The 16,526-nt window shown below is 41.2% G+C and overlaps 2 protein-coding genes across 2 annotated transcripts; both read left to right on the forward strand.

Moving 5' to 3' along the window:
- The first annotated feature begins 515 nt into the window (after positions 1-515).
- On the forward strand, positions 516-3,668 carry LOC118391549 (lysosome-associated membrane glycoprotein 3-like). The gene is made up of 6 exons (XM_035783046.2): positions 516-682; positions 1,047-1,261; positions 1,544-1,669; positions 1,982-2,036; positions 2,157-2,330; positions 3,184-3,668. Exons 1-6 carry the CDS (start codon positions 613-615, stop codon positions 3,324-3,326), a joined length of 783 nt encoding a protein of 260 aa, XP_035638939.1. The 5' UTR covers positions 516-612; the 3' UTR covers positions 3,327-3,668.
- A 2,721-nt stretch (positions 3,669-6,389) lies between these two features.
- On the forward strand, positions 6,390-15,297 carry LOC118391532 (methylcrotonoyl-CoA carboxylase subunit alpha, mitochondrial-like). Its single transcript, XM_035783025.2, is given in 21 exon segments — positions 6,390-6,706; positions 7,351-7,394; positions 7,523-7,626; positions 7,629-7,667; positions 7,760-7,855; positions 7,979-8,100; positions 8,540-8,687; positions 8,778-8,899; positions 8,991-9,102; positions 9,292-9,373; positions 9,586-9,713; positions 9,912-10,095; positions 11,562-11,671; positions 11,764-11,927; positions 11,929-11,960; positions 12,082-12,168; positions 12,682-12,731; positions 12,837-12,980; positions 13,537-13,641; positions 14,013-14,084; positions 14,232-15,297. Coding segments are annotated over 21 exon segments (2,115 nt in total). The 5' UTR covers positions 6,390-6,653; the 3' UTR covers positions 14,349-15,297.
- Positions 15,298-16,526: the final 1,229 nt, after the last annotated feature.

Consider the following 16,526-nt stretch of genomic DNA (forward strand, 5'->3'; position numbering starts at 1 on the left):
TTGCTGCAGTAATGTGTATTTTAGGAGATACTTTGTCCCTCCCTACCTTTGACCCTAAATGCATCCAATGCCTGCTAACACACAGTTTGATTTCCCCAGCAGCGCAGCCATTCCCAGAATCCAACCACAGCTCCGGTGCAATAAACATGAACCAATCATAGAATCAGTGTATAAAGGCATCATGGTCCAGGTATGATACAAATACAATCTTTGATAAACCAATAGAAAAAATGTTCCTCATATTTTCAATTTAGAGGCTAAAGCCTGTAACTCAGGATTAATTCAAACAAGTAATTGTCATAGAAACTGCTCAATCAACATGTCCTTTGAACCAACCTACTTTAACGCTATCTTTTTAGATAAAGAGTTGAGTAGACACAAATAACAAGATATCTGACCTGCAACAGCACAAGGTAAAGTTAGTCACATCATATAGGGTATATCAGCCATTTAAAGATAGCTCATAAATCATTTAAAAATAAAACCCTCTTTGCCCCTCCCCCTGAAGGCACTCATCTCTTGAACAAGGCGTTTTGGTCGTCTGGAGATGAATTCCCCATATCACACCTCATACATTTGGTCACAACACAAATACTCAACTGAACACAGAAGATGACAGACAAACTCAGAAAAAACATGCATCGTGAAACAATACTTGTTCTACTGGTTGCGATCATAATGGGTGAGTTGCATGCACCTCTATCTAATAATGTCTAATAATGTCTAATCTATTCGGTGGTAGTGGTAGTCTGATATAAGTTGATACTGCAGGCCATTTGAATCTGAATTTGATTCTTAGATAATGTTAGAAAAGAGTAGAAGTGTACTCTTAAAAAGTCTAAATCATTGCAGGTAAAATTGCATGACATTTTACAGACATAATCATGGCTACTTCAAAACATTTTTACAATTATTTATTTAATTTTATTGTAAAAAATAAGATGAACCTAAGGGGGATCTGTAATTGTGCATGTGAATGTTGCCCTGGGTTTATGGTTTCTGTAAACTGTTTCACTTCACACTTCACACACTACACCGTTTCACAGGAAACAGCCTTATGACTGCTGCATTGGACCAGACCATCATCACCACAGATGAGTCTGGCCTAAACAACCCTGAGCCCACCGAGCAATCAAGCCTCCCTGTTCTTCAGCCCAAAGAGACCACTCCTGTCACCGGAAACTATGTGCTGAATGACACCGCAGGCAAGCCATGCATCAAGGTCTCCATGGGAGTGGAGTACATAGTTATTGAGAAGAAGGTAGGGACAATCACTTTCTCAGCACTTTTTGTTTGTGTTTCAGCACTTCTTTATCAGGGGTGAGACATCATGTGGTTTGTCACCTAAATTGTGAAGGAAAGAAAACGGCCATTCTCATACACATTACTATGTTTGGTCATGAGTTCAACCGTACACTCATTATGATACTATATTATTAAGTAGCTCTAAATCTATAACAATAATTACTTGTTCCTACATCATCACTTGTTTGATATTGCTTTTGTCCTTTTCCAATCCAATGGTATGTTGATCCTTTTTCAGAAAGCTTCCTATTTCAACTTAGACCCTTCCACCACCCTCGCTACGGGTAGATGTGGTCAAAAAGAGGCCGTTCTTTCCCTGGCTATTGTAGGAGAGGGAGGCTATCTGGATCTCACCTTTGCAAAGGTACAAATTCAGAAACTTCCATCTTCTCATGCCACACATGATGTCTAATGCATATGACCACATCCATCACCTTATAACTGGTCAAGTTTTTTCCTCTCCGACTCTGAGATGATAACTAAGAATAATCACAGGTTGACCACAACTGTTCCATATAACGATCAGAAGCAGAGCAATACATTATATCTATATATGGCTCTGAGCAGAAGCAAACTCATTCAAATGCATTTGCATGATGATTTGCATGTTTGGCTTATAATAAAAACAATGATTTATTTATTTAATGCACATCATTAACTATTTTTCCTCCCACAGGAAGGGAACATATCCTATGTGTCAAAGGTCAGAGCTAATTTGGCACCAAGCAAAGGTGAGTTGACCAACATGATCTCACAACTAGACACATTATTTGAAAAAAAATGCATGGATATTTTTCAACTGATTTTTCATTGTTAGAAAAACAAGGCTGAGCATATTCTTTCACCATTAGGAAATAAAAACTATCCTGGGGTGATAGAACATGAAAAGCTGTTCCCAACTGCTGCTGACCACAGCCTCAAGTGTAATTCTCAGACCGAGTTTCATCTGGCTGAAAACCTTCGAGTGAAGCTTGGGCCTCTTCAGTTCCAAGCCTTCAAACTCACCAATGGGAAGTTTGGAGAGGGTATGTCGATTTTTACATTTTGTGGACCTTTTCATTCATGATTTACGAAAGCCTTCTGTTTATTATTTTTCTGTAAGCATATTTATGGTATAATGCTCTTTTAAATGTAATATTGTAACGGTAATGTTTTACCGTTTTGGCCCCTCAGAAACAATTATCCAAGTGTTAAGATCCAGATTAAATACTATTATTTTAAAAAATATTGTAAAATGTAACAGAATCAGTCAAAACAAAATCAATACTGTGCTTCTATTTTTACATTACATTTACTTTACAAAGTTTTAAAAAACTTGCAAAAAAAGTTAACCACATCCTGGGGTCATTTTGAAGTACATTTTGCTGATATATATTTTTTAAATGATCTAGGAAGGGAAAACTCCAACATATGCAGTAAATCTCCTGTATTTATCTTACATCTAAGACATGTGTCAGTTATCTTATTATCAAGTAAATGCAGTCTATGTGGAGTAAAATATGTGTTGTTCAATATATTGAATTGCATCTGTCTATGTTTGGTTGCCATCAAGTAGCTCTGAAAGGTTTCAAGCAAGTCATTCCAGTCTACTGGGTCATAGTTACAGCCTAGGTCTCTTTCTGTCTCATTTGCATGTTAGGTTATTATAAGTAGGACAATTATTATTCCATGTATTATACGTCAGTGAGATCAGACCTCAAGTGATTCCTTTGGAGTATTAGGGAAATGGTATTTTGTCTTTTTTGAACCAGTATTTAAGAAGCTAGTTTCAGGAAGCTAATGCTGGTCTTTGAGTTGTTGAAATTGCAGGATTTTCTTTCCCTTTCAAGTTTCATAAACAATATATGTATTTTTTTTGTCCCCCCTATGGCATTTCAGAGGTTGAGTGCTGGGCTGACTTCAACAAGAGGATCTTCCCCATCATTATTGGTGCCACGGTTGTGGGACTCCTCCTGATTGCTGTCCTGACCTTCCTGATCATCTGGAACAATCGTAGACAAGCTGGCTATGACAGGATCTGAGAAGACTTCATGCAAACATAACATGAATGCTTTTTATAGCCATGTTTTGTATTTCCTAGATGCTTTTTAGTATTTTTATCCATGACTCAATATGAACCTTTTTATTGTTGTTTTTTAATATTTAATTCTGTTTGCAAATAAAATAGAAATAATATTATTACAGTAAAAATATGTGAATGTGGTTAATACTTCTAGGAAAACACTCTGTAAGTTTACAATCATAATCAGCCAATATGGTCAGCAAATTGAATCATGATGCATGCTAATTATATTTTTTTGGGGAAATTATATTTTGTTTAAAGAGTGCTCATATTCCCTTATTAAAAGTGTGGCTTTAACCAGCACGATTGAAATGTATTATTTTCAAGTTCACATATAAGTATAGATTTCTTGCATGCTTTATTATAAAAACACACTGTCCAAAAAGAGCTAATTCTGTAACAGTAGCGTAGCCAGAAATTTGTTGGAGGGTGGGCCTGCAAAAGAATCATCATTATTATTTAAAAAATAAGCGAACTTCCTGTAATTCTACACATCCTGCCATAAAAAATGAGAGAAAATATTTCCGTTCTAAAGCTGATTTACTGCAATTCCTCTCTTCAAATTTTGCCATGGGGCAGACAGGAACATGTGCAGTTTTATAGCTAATCTCTTGCTATTCTACACATTTTGCAATGAGGTCGAGATAAACATTTAGCATTTTTTAAGCTAATTAAAGCTCAAATATACTGACTGAGATAAAGGCCCTGGGTTATGAGCTAAATTGTTTGCTAAATGAACAAATTAAATAGGCAGTAGCATGGTGCATATGTAACCGATGTGAAATGGCTAGCTAGTTAGCGGTGGTGCGCGCTAATAGCGTTTCAATCGGGTGACGTCAAATCGCTCTGAGACCTGAAGTAGTTGTTCCCCTTGCTCTGCAAGGGCCGTGGCTTTTGTGGCGTGATGGTTAACGATGCTTTGTGGGTGTCAGTTGTTGATGTGTACAGAGGGTCCCTGGTTCAAGCCCAGGTAGGGGAGAGGAACGGAAGCTATACTGTTAGCCATAGAAGCACAGTGACATATTCCTCAATGCGCATATGTCACTGATTGGGTGGACCTGTCTCCCCAGTGGGTAGGCCTGGGCCAACCAAGCCCACCCCTGATTGTGGCTGTTCTGCAAGATGGTGGAAATGATGTCTGGAACCTCTCAAACAAATGTACTTCCAAAGTGTCAACACTGTGACCTCTCCTTATTGGATCACCACGCCCCAAGATTAGCTATTATATTGTAACTTTACAATATTCTTTACAATATTGAAAAGATAGCCGATTTACTGATCTAACAATGGAAAAATACATGTCCTCAAAAATGGAAGTCAGGCGGGAGGAGGCTAGATCAGGTGGGATCATTTTAGTCAATGAGAGGGCAGATATGCATGTGACCAACAGACCATAGAGATAGAAGACTCATCTTTGAATCTGTACCATTAAAGGTGTCTGTGACAGCATCGGTAGTGCCATTGAGGCTATCTCCGTTTTAAATTAGGTAATTTCCTTCATCAACATTTAGCTGATTGCCCTTAACTAATAGGAATCCCCAACCCAGTTGACTACTTTAAAATGGTGCAAGCCCTAAACGGCAATGTCCATTTTAAAACGGGTTATATCCATGATGAGTTCTCTATCTATGTATAACAACAGGCGCAACTCTGAAATATTGATTGATGAAATGCCCCGTGCGTCCACTTATATCAATCAGTACATGAGTAACAACCTAACCATTACGAAACTTCTATTATATCAAATAAGCCTCACGTAGTAAATTAGCAATTACTTTTTTTAGTTGTCCAAATTCGACACGCTCATTGACCTCCATACAAAAATGCCTCACTTTGTGTGCTTATTTTTTGTGGACAAACCAAATATGTGTCGTAACTAACGTTGTTCTATCTGTGGCACTACAGTGGTAAACTTGATTACCAACAACGACGAGACGGCCTACAGGGAGGAGGTGAGGGCCCTCGGAGTTTGATGTCAGGAAAATAACCTCAAACTCAATGTCAACAAAACAAAGATGATCGTGGACTTCAGGAAACAGCAGAGGGAGCACCCCACTATCCACATCGACGGGACAGTAGTGAAGAGGGTGGAAAGTTAAGTTCCTCGGCGTACACATCACAGACAAACTGAAATGGTCCACCCACCCAGACAGCATGGTGAAGAAGGCGCAGCACCTCTTCAACCTCAGGAGGCTGAAGAAATTTGGCTTGTCACCAAAAACACTAACAAACTTTTACAGATGCACAATCGAAAGCATCCTGTCGGGCTGTATCACCGCCTGGTACGGCAACTGCCCCGCCCATAACCGTAAGGCTCTCCAGAGGGTAGTGAGGTCTGCATCACCAGGGGCAAACTACCTGGCCTCCAGGACACCGACACCACCCGATGTCACAAGAAGGCCAAAAAGATCATCAAGGACAACCACCACCCGAGCCACTGCCTGTTCACCCCGCTATCATCCAGAAGGCGAGGTCAGTACAGGTGCATTAAAGTGGGGACCGAGACTGAAAAACAGCTTCTATCTCAAGGCCATCCAACTGTTAAACAGCCATCACTAACATTGAGTTGCTGCTGCCAACATACTGACTCAAATCTCTAGCCACTTTAATAATACAAAATTGGATGTAATACATGTATCACTAGTCACTTTAAACAATGGCACTTTATAATGGTTACATACCCTACATTACTCATCCCATATGTATATACTGTACTCTATACCATCTACTGCATCTTGCCTATGACATTCGGCCATCGCTCATTCATATATTTGTATGTACTTATTTCTATGAATTCCTTTACACTTGTGTGTATAAGGTAGTTGTTGTGAAATTGTTAGATTACTTGTTAAATATTACTGCATGATCGGAACTAGAAGCACAAGCATTTCGCTACACTCGCATTAACTTCTGCTAACCATGTGCATGTGACCAATAAAATGTTGCTTTGATTTGGTAAAACGTCTTGCTTTGCCTCTTCCTCTCTGCCCGGCCTCTGTCTCGGCATTTTCTATTGGTTGATCATCCTACGCGTCCACAAGAGAGAAGCACGCAGCAAATTGAATTTAGTCGTTTACGTCACTTTGTAGCGATTTTCACCAAACTAAGCATGTTTCGGCCTATAGTTTCATATAATACCATTTCCACCGATCAACTTTAGTTGATAATACGTATTGTAAAGTGCAGTATCTTAACCAGCTACATTTTAAATGGTAAATCGAAATAATATATTTGAAAGGCAAACTCTTATTCAGCTAACGCGTTAGCCAGCTATTGACTGTTTCACATGGCTTCTGTCCTGAATGTTCAAACCCTACAGGGTTTAAGAATATTTCAACAGTAAGTCGATAATGCGTGTCATATGTTGTGTTACGTTTACGATAACTGCATGTTAGCTATTTTGAATAAATAAACTGCTAAGATTAGAAGATGTCGATAGTTTTCTGTCAAGACAGTTGGCTAGCTAGCTAGTCAGCAAACCCAACGCGCAAGATTGTAGCTCGTTTGCTTCTTGACGCTAGCTAACGTTAGTGTTAAAATGGTTAAACAACCCTAGCACATGTTGGCCAAAACGATTAAGCCATATGTTGTGTGTGTCAACATGGCTAACTAGACTACTTACCCTTCTTAAAAATTATCCACCGATTCTGGTTAAATAAAGGTAGCTGGCTGGCTAACTTAGCATAACAGCTAGGTAGTTAACCAGTTGAACTGTTAAATGTTTTGTTTCCAAAGCGATGGGCAGTTAATTTAATGCATTTAGTTCTATATCAACTAGTTATCATCTTTGAGCAATGATCATTATGAATACGAGTGTTAGCCAGCTGTGGACAAACAAACTGCTCTTCAGTACATGGTACAGTTAGCATGCCCTTGAAAGCCATTCATTGATGTAAACAGCTGTAACAAGGTGCTCTCTTTACATGACCTTTTCAACCATCAAGGTCCGTGTCCTGCAGTGTTCTTTTATTATCTCATTTTAGGAAATTGATATGGACCAAAGGATTTGTGCGGTTTGCCTCAATTGGTAAGTAACATGGAGCAATATTGAATATCTCTTTGTGAAGTTATTAATCGCCATGTAGATTGAACTGCAGAGGAAGCATTGTAGTTGTCTCGATTAGTATGCTTTACATCATCACTCTTTCCCTCTAGGGCAAGGCAGGATAGAAAAAGTCCTCATTGCCAACAGAGGAGAAATCGCCTGCCGTGTGATGCGAACAGCAAAGAAGATGGGTGTGCGCTCTGTGGCAGTATACAGTGCAGTGATGCAGATCGTCATTCCATGCATGTGGCCATGGTATGTCAAGGCTAAAGGTTGAAACTTTGACCCCTCTGTCAGTATAAGTTTGTAGATGCAGCTGTATTTATGGGGCTTCTCATGTTTCTTAGGCAGATGAGGCCTATAACATTGGGCCAGCCGCATCCCAGCAGAGTTACTTGTCCATGGAGAAAGTCATGGAGGTTGCCAAGAGGTCTGGATCACATGTATGTTGTCAAGTGCAGTATTGTATTTACAGTACTCATTCATTATGCAAATCCCCAGTTTCTCAAAGTCACAATTCAGACTATATCTGACGAATACGTTTATGAATGGTGTTTTTGTTATAGGCTGTCCACCCAGGATATGGCTTCCTGTCAGAGAACACAGAGTTTGCTGAGGCATGCAAACAGGAGGGTATCATCTTTATTGGCCCTCCATCATCTGCTATCAGAGACATGGGTATCAAAAGGTATAGTTAAAGGTAGACTCAGCGATATGACATAGATGCAGAAAGTAAATGGCATAGTGGGTCAATTTCCTCAACTAAGAGTGTTGAAGCGCGAGGCACAACGTCTCTGCTGTGTTGGTGCCATGGATACCACGCTGTAACAGTGTGAAGCAAACCTGTGAACATGCACAGATACTGTGTGACTGTGTTGCATCTCGCTCATCTCAATATCTGCGGGGCTGCTTGTGGGAACTTTATTTTGCTGTATCTACCTTTTAAATGACAGTGTCCCCTAGGATATTTTTTAGCAGCAGTTGTGAAGTTAGTGAGGGGGATGTGGTGGGCGTGGCCAATGAATGACTTCTCTTTAAAGTCACTCTTCAGTGTTGTATGTTGTAAGTCTGATTTGAATACTAGTTATTCAAAAGTTACATCTTAGAAATCGATTTATTTTTCCTAGTACATCAAAATACATAATGTCAGCTGCGGGTGTTCCTATCATCGAGGGTTACCACGGAGAGGACCAATCGGATGAGAAGCTCCAAGCTGAGGCTGTCAGGATAGGCTACCCAGTGATGATAAAGGCTGTGCGTGGCGGGGGTGGTAAAGTAAGTAAGATGCACACACAGAAAGGATTGTTTCATGGAATGATAGTGTTTGTGTCTTAAGGCTCCTACGGTTGTGATTGGTTTATCTAGGGAATGCGCATTGCACACACCGCTGAAGACTTCCATGAGCAGCTTGAGTCTGCGAGACGAGAGGCTCGCAAGTCCTTCAATGATGATGTCATGCTAGTGGAGAAATTTGTAGAGGACCCCAGGTATGTAGAAGACACTCTGTATCTATTTATGTTTAAGGTTCAGACTACACCCCTGTTTAGATGTTGTGACAGATCTTCCTTCACTCACCAGACATGTGGAGGTCCAGGTTTTTGGGGACCAGCATGGAAATGCTGTCTACCTGTTTGAGAGGGATTGCAGCGTGCAGAGAAGGCACCAGAAGATCATTGAGGAAGCACCAGGTGTAAGTGCTATGATACAGCTACCTCCATAATTTTGCTCTCAGCACTACAACATGTCTTGGTTTCCTGTGTGAATGGCTGTCTGCTGGATAGGAGGCTTGATGCACTGTGTTTTGCACTCCCTAGTCTGTGTGACTGTATGTGTGTGTTAATGATTTGTAGTGTTTTTGTGTTTGCACCTGTGCTTGCAGCCTGGAATTAGCAAGGACGTGAGGCGGAAACTGGGTGAGGCAGCCGTGAGAGCAGCCAAAGCCGTCAACTATGTGGGAGCAGGTGAACAGAGAATTGACCTCAAACCTTACACAAATAATTAATATTTGCATGCTGAGATGCAGAGTCCTCAATTTCCATTGTTTTTTTGGGGGGCATTGAACACTCGCCCACTAAAGGGTGTGAAAAAAAATATTCTGTTGTAACACCTGTTTGCTTTGCGCCATCCTGTGCACTGGTGTAACAACCACATGTATGTCCCTGTCTATATGCAGGCACTGTGGAGTTCATCATGGATGCACAGCACAACTTCTTCTTCATGGAGATGAACACGCGTCTGCAGGTGGAGCACCCTGTGTCTGAGATGATCACTGGTACTGACCTGGTGGAGTGGCAGCTCAGGGTAAGGAAGAAAGAGGGAGATGAATGCCAACAGAAGGGGGTTGTTGGGGACATCAATGTGTTGTAATATGTTGAGTGTATTTATTAGCTCTTTTAGAGATCCCAGAGATAGCAGGATTTCAATCTGAATATAGATTTGGTTAACAATTTGTAAACGCACCACCCTGACGTTTGTGTACTCTTCTCACTTGTCTCTCAGGTGGCTGCAGGTGAGAGGCTGCCCCTCCTGCAGGAGGAGATAGAACTGATGGGCCATTCGTTTGAGGCCAGGATATACGCTGAGGACCCCAACAACGACTTCCTCCCTGGGGCAGGACCCCTCCTTCATCTGTCTACACCCCTGGCAGACGAGTGCACACGCATCGAGACAGGCGTCAGGGAAGGTACAGTACACCCAGTTCACCTGGACCTACTTACACCTATTTAACACAGCTGTCAGACAGTACTGTTGATATTAGAGGTCGACCGATTATGACTTTTCAACACTGATACCGATACCGATTATTGGAGGACCAAAAAAAAGCAGATACCGATTAATCAGACAATATTGTTATTTTTATATATATATATATATATATTTGTAATAATGACAATTACAACAATACTCAATGAACACTTATTTTAACTTAATGTAATACATAAATAAAAAATGAAACATGCTCAATTTGGTTTAAATAATACAAAACATAGTGTTGGAGAAGGTAAAAGTGCAATGTGCCATGTAAAAAAGCTAACGTTTAAGTTCCTTGCTCAGAACATGAGAACATATGAAAGCTAGTGGTTCAATATTCCCAGTTAAGAAGCTTTAGGTTGTAGTTATTATAGGAATTATGACGCGTCAACTATTTCTCTCTATACCATTAGTATTTCATATACCTTTGACTATTGGATGTTCTAATAGGCACTCTAATATTGCCAGCCTAATATCAGGAGTTGATAGGCTTGAAGTCATAAACAGCGCTGTGAAGCAAGCATTGCTAAGAGCTGCTGGCAAACGCTCAGTCAGACGGCTCTATTGAATCAGACTTAATTATAATATAATAAACACAGAAATGCGAGCCGTTGGTCATTAATATGGTCAAATCCGGAAACTATAATTTCAAAAACAAAACGTTTTTTCTTTCAGAGAAATACGGAACCGTTACGTATTTTATCAAACGGGCAGCAACCCTAAGTCTAAATATTGCTGTTACATTGCACAACCTTCAATGTTATGTCATAATTATGTAAAATTCTGGCAAATTAGTTTGCAACGAGCCAGGCGGCCCAAACTTTTGCATATACCCTGACTCTGCGTGCAATGAACGCAAGAGAAGTGACACAATTTCCCTAGTTAATTAATATTGTCTGCAAATATTAATTTATTTTAACTAAATATGCAGGTTTTAAAAATATATACTTCTGTGTATTGATTTTAAGAAAGGCATTGATATTTATGGTTAGGTACAACAATTGTGTTTTTTCCGAGAATGCGCTTAAATCATTCTCCGTTTGGCGAAGTAGGCAGTGATTCGATGATAAATTAATGCAACGCAGGACAAGCTAGTTAACCTAGTAATATCATCAACCATGTGTAGTTAACTAGTGATTATGTGAAGATTGATTGTTTTTATAAGAGAAGTTTAATGCTAGCTAGCAACTTACCTTGGCTCCTTGCTGCACTCGCGTAACAGGTGGTCAGCCTGCCACACAGTTTCCTCATGGAATGCAATGTAATCGGCAGCCAAAAATGCCAATTACCGATTGTTATGAAAACTTGAAATCGGCCCTAATTAATCAGCCATGCCGGTTAATCGGTCAACCTCTAGTTGATATATCCACATGATTATGTACCTGTCTCTGCTCTCAGGAGATGAAGTGTCAGCCCACTATGACCCCATGATCGCTAAACTGGTGGTGTGGGGAGAGGACCGCTCTGCTGCTCTGAGGAAGCTCAGATACTGCTTACGTCAGTACAACGTAAGAGTATTAACATTATAAACATACTGGGCACATCCCACTGAGTATTTCTGTGTCGGAACTGATGATTGATTGACCACTGATCCCGGCAGATTGTAGGCCTCAACACCAATATTGACTTCCTGCTGAGTCTGTCTGGCCACCCAGAGTTTGAGGCAGGGAATGTGACCACCAGCTTCATCCCCCAGCACTATGAGCAGCTGTTCCCCAAGCCCAGCCCTCCCTCCAGGGCCACACTGTGTCAGGCTGCCCTGGGCCAGCACTCGAACCTTCAGAGACCAGTCCAACGGTGAGGAATAACAACACAGGCCTGTCTACAGATCGCTGAGAACTATACAACAACTGCCTGAAAAAGTGCTGTTGTCTGTTGGAGGATACCTTAAACTGTCTGTTCTTTTCTCCTGTCGCAGATCCCTTCTCTCCTTTTGCCTCCAGTAACGGCAGGAGGGTGAACATCCTATATAGTAGGAATATGACGCTCCAGCTGGGTGAAACTAGTGAGTCCAAACCTCCTTCAATAGCTCAGAGGAAGCAGCCAGTAGACTTTGGTTTGATTGAAATGCTCTTCACTCAGTCTTATGTTGATGAGGAGCCCAGCCAGGCCTCCTAGACCTCATTCTTGTTTCTCCTAGACCTCACGAATGACATTGATTAGTGTGTCTGATTCCGTCCAGACTATAAGTGAACCCATCTTAATACCATCTCCTCACTATAATGAAACATTCAGCAGTCCTTATGGCAAAGTTAGTCTCTCTCATCCTCATGTTTCACTGTTGCTGAAAATATTGATTGAATACAGAGAAAAAAGTACTTTTTGTCCTTTAAGTACTGTTAATCTGCTTTTTGTTTACTTGTGACATGGAATTTATGTCGGAAAAGTTATTCATACATAAAGTAATTTGAACAGGACACATCATATGCATTTTTTATGAAGGCAAGTCTTCCATGAATCAAGTGGCAGAGAAAAAAGACTGTTAAAGTTCTGTGAAATGCTTTTTTTTTCTGTGCAGAAGTGGAATTAACGGTTACATATAATCCAGATGGGACCTACTCTATGGAGGTACATGTTCTGTGGGTGCTGAGTGTTGTAAAATGTCTAATGGAAAAGGTTGAACATACCCAAACATGATTTCCTGCGGCTGATGTGTTTTGTCTCCTTCCTCAGATTGGAGGGGAAGTGTTCCAGGTGTCAGGGGAGGTGGAGGTGGAGACAGAGGGACAGACATCATTCCTGCACTGCTCTGTGAACGGGGTGAAGTCCCGGCCCAAACTGGTCATCCTGGATAACACAGTACACCTCTTCTCTATGGTGAGTCCCCTCCTCTGGAACACATGTTCTCCATATCCAAGCGTTCTCCATATCCAAGCGTGGAAGCTCGCATCCGCTACAAGACCATGGTGCTTGCCTACGGAGCTGTGAGGGGAACGGCACCTCAGTACCTCCAGGCTCTGATCAGGCCCTACACCCAAACAAGGGCACTGCGTTCATCCACCTCTGGCCTGCTCGCCTCCCTACCACTGAGGAAGTACAGTTCCCGCTCAGCCCAGTCAAAACTGTTCGCTGCTCTGGCCCCCCAATGGTGGAACAAACTCCCTCACGACGCCAGGACAGCGGAGTCAATCACCACCTTCCGGAGACACCTGAAACCCCACCTCTTTAAGGAATACCTAGGATAGGATAAGTAATCCTTCTCACCCCCCTAAAAGATTTAGATGCACTATTGTAAAGTGGCTGTTCCACTGGATGTCATAAGGTGAATGCACCAATTTGTAAGTCGCTCTGGATAAGAGCGTCTGCTAAATGACTTAAATGTAAAATATCAGGGTACCTTAGGTCCTCTAAGCCACCCTCTCCTCCCCATCAGGAGGGTAGTGCAGAGGTGAGCATTCCAGTGCCCAAGTTCCTGGCTGGTGTGAGCACAGGAGCACAGGGAGGAGCTGTGGCACCCATGACTGGGACCATTGAGAAGGTAATAAATTACAGATCTCTTCTCATTGCTGTCTCTCTCACCGCCATAATGTATCTGTCTATAAAAGCTGACCCAGCCACTCTGACTGATCTTTAATATGTTGCTGTGGGATGTGGTTTGCTGCCAGATGGTCAGGCATGCTGATTCATGGGATATCTCTCATTAGCTCACTTAGCGGCAAATGTCGGAAAATGATTTAATCTATACCTCCTGTTGATGACATGGTGTGAATCGTTCAGACGTGCCAATTGATAAATGTCAGTTGCAATGGAAAAACAGAATGTGGCCACACGGACTCTTTGTCCTAACATTAACAGGGCCATTTAGAATTGATAGGGAAGATCCTTAATATGATCTCATCTTTATTCCAGGTGCTGGTGAAGGCAGGAGACACCGTGCAGATGGGAGACTCCTTGATGGTGATGAATGCCATGAAAATGGAGGTGAGCTGACATTTCAGGCACTGGGAGGATTCCACTCCCAATACTACACACACACATGGACTTTTCTAACTCTGTAGCCACCCACTTATCACTCACATTGGGCTCTAAATGAACTATGGGTCCTCAGAGTATTCTCTCTTTCTGCAGCACATCATCCGAGCACCCAAAGCTGGAGTCATCAAGAAGGTGTTTTTCAAGGATGGCTCCCAGGCCAACCGACACGCAGCCCTGGTAGAGTTTGAGGAGGCCGCTGAGGAAGAATAATCTTATCCTCATGTGTGAATATTTATTTGTGAACTTTGAGACTAAGTTACTGTAGAAATCAAATGTACAATCCTAAGGGAACACTGTACAGTTGCCAGAAAATTGCCTTCATGTTTTGTGGCAGAAATGTGTCGATATTTAACAATACTGGTATATTTGCTTAGGTTTTTCTTCTAATCCAAATTTTCTGATGGCTGTGTAGAAGTCTGGCTTTTGTGCAGTTCTCTTTGCAGACTGCCATCTTTGAAGTCGTTTGTGGTGTTGTCAAAATGAAGGGTGATGTAAAAAAAAAAAAAAGTCAGTGATTGGTTCTTTTCTAACCAATCATAATTTTCAAAATGCCACTTTACCATCAGTTTCTGGGACCAATTAGATGGTCTAGAATGGATTTCTATTTGGGGAGTTACTCAGATCGAGGGCATGGCGTCGCATTTGGGCAGCCAGGCAATTTTCTTCTAGCTTCAGTTTTGTACATGCTGCCACATCTTCTATAGCCTGGTCCCAGATCTGTTTGTACTCCTTGTCAACTTGGCATATCACAAACAGATTGGCACTCAGGCTACATTTTAGTCTTGGAAATCCCAGACCTAGGGCAACATTGTGGGAGCCTAGCTACATCTCATATGATTCAGATTCAATCCAGGATGTGAAATTACAATAAGGGTTATTCACCGATAACTGCCTCCCCTTACAGGCCTAACTTGTATTGGTTACTTTAGTCCATAAAACTAATACCATGGAAGAGATGACCTATCATTAAACAACCAATTTGAGAGAAGGTTGGTGCTGAAATCAGTCAGGGTTATAAAGTGTTGAATCCCCCCAAGCACACACTCCTGACAACTTGTTTGTGGTAAGTTATGTCTGCTAACCTGTGTGCTGTCATCCATTCAATAGTGAGCCTGATTGTTATTGATGTGTTCCCAAATTAAATTTTTCTAAAAGATAATTTCATAGAGAAACTCAATATCCTGTCTTTTTTGTAGCTGTATAGAGGTATATTACTAATTGGCATGACGTTGGCCTGGGGGATAGATTTGACAGTCATAAATACCTCTTCCTCCTGTTTCCTCTACCCTACATTTAAACCTTTGGTTAAGAGATTCTGGGAACATCAGTAGGTGAGGGGGGTGAACCGAACAATTGAACATATGCGGTGGTACTTAATGTCAGTTCGGTTGTCAGCAGACATTCTCAATGATAAGATGAAACTACAGTGGAAAGTCTACAGTTATCGGATTCACATGAAATTGTGATTTTAGCTTTTCATAAGATAGGGCTGCTCAATCAGTGGCCCGCCTCTGAAGGGACATGTGCGATAAAACACGCCCTCTTCTCCCTTCCTATAAAGCCTTGACGACGGTCCTATGTCAGAATGGTTCAGAACTACAGAATGAAGCCAACATCAGCGTGAGCTTTGGTTGCGAATGGTATGAACTTTGAACTCTTATTCACTACAGAAGTGATACCTCCTAGCCGTTGAGTTAGCAACAGCAGGTTAGGAAGGAACAGACAAGAGTATCCCGTCTACCACACAATGTTACTACAACAGCCATTTGACAACCAGAGGACTCTGGCAACACGCTCTTCCATCTACCACCAACCTACTGAAGTGCAGCTCAGAGTAAATATTTATTGCATTTTCCTTTTTCAAATGGGTGGTAATTTAGAATAGATAAGATACTGTATTTACGATAGCACAGCTTTTTCCCCTTTGTTCCTCAGTCTCCCGCTCTTTCACTCAACCCATCCCCTTTTCCTTTCTGTAACAAGTTGTCATCTGTTCCGCCCGCTAGGGATGTTTTTCTTTGACGTAATTTGTAATCAAGTTGTGAATTGTGTGATTAGTTAGGTATTTAGTAAATAAACACTTGTATTGCGGATTCAACAATTTACAACTTTCAGATGAGACTGAGTTGACGATTGATATCGACTGCTATGGATGTAAAATATTACTAGTATTTGGAAGATAACAGCTCTATAAATATTATTTTGTGGTGCCCGACTCTAGCTAATTACATTTACATGATTAGCTCAATTGGGTAATATTAATTACGGAGAAATTATTTTATAGAATAGCAAGTCATATCACATAATCCGGCATAGCCAAAGACACGACACTATGCTAGTGCTATTGAATGGTCAAGTAGTGTGTGTGAACATTTGTTGCATACACAT

The sequence above is a fragment of the Oncorhynchus keta genome, chromosome 1, assembly GCF_023373465.1.
Source record: "Oncorhynchus keta strain PuntledgeMale-10-30-2019 chromosome 1, Oket_V2, whole genome shotgun sequence".
Classification (NCBI taxonomy): Eukaryota; Metazoa; Chordata; class Actinopteri; order Salmoniformes; family Salmonidae; genus Oncorhynchus; species Oncorhynchus keta.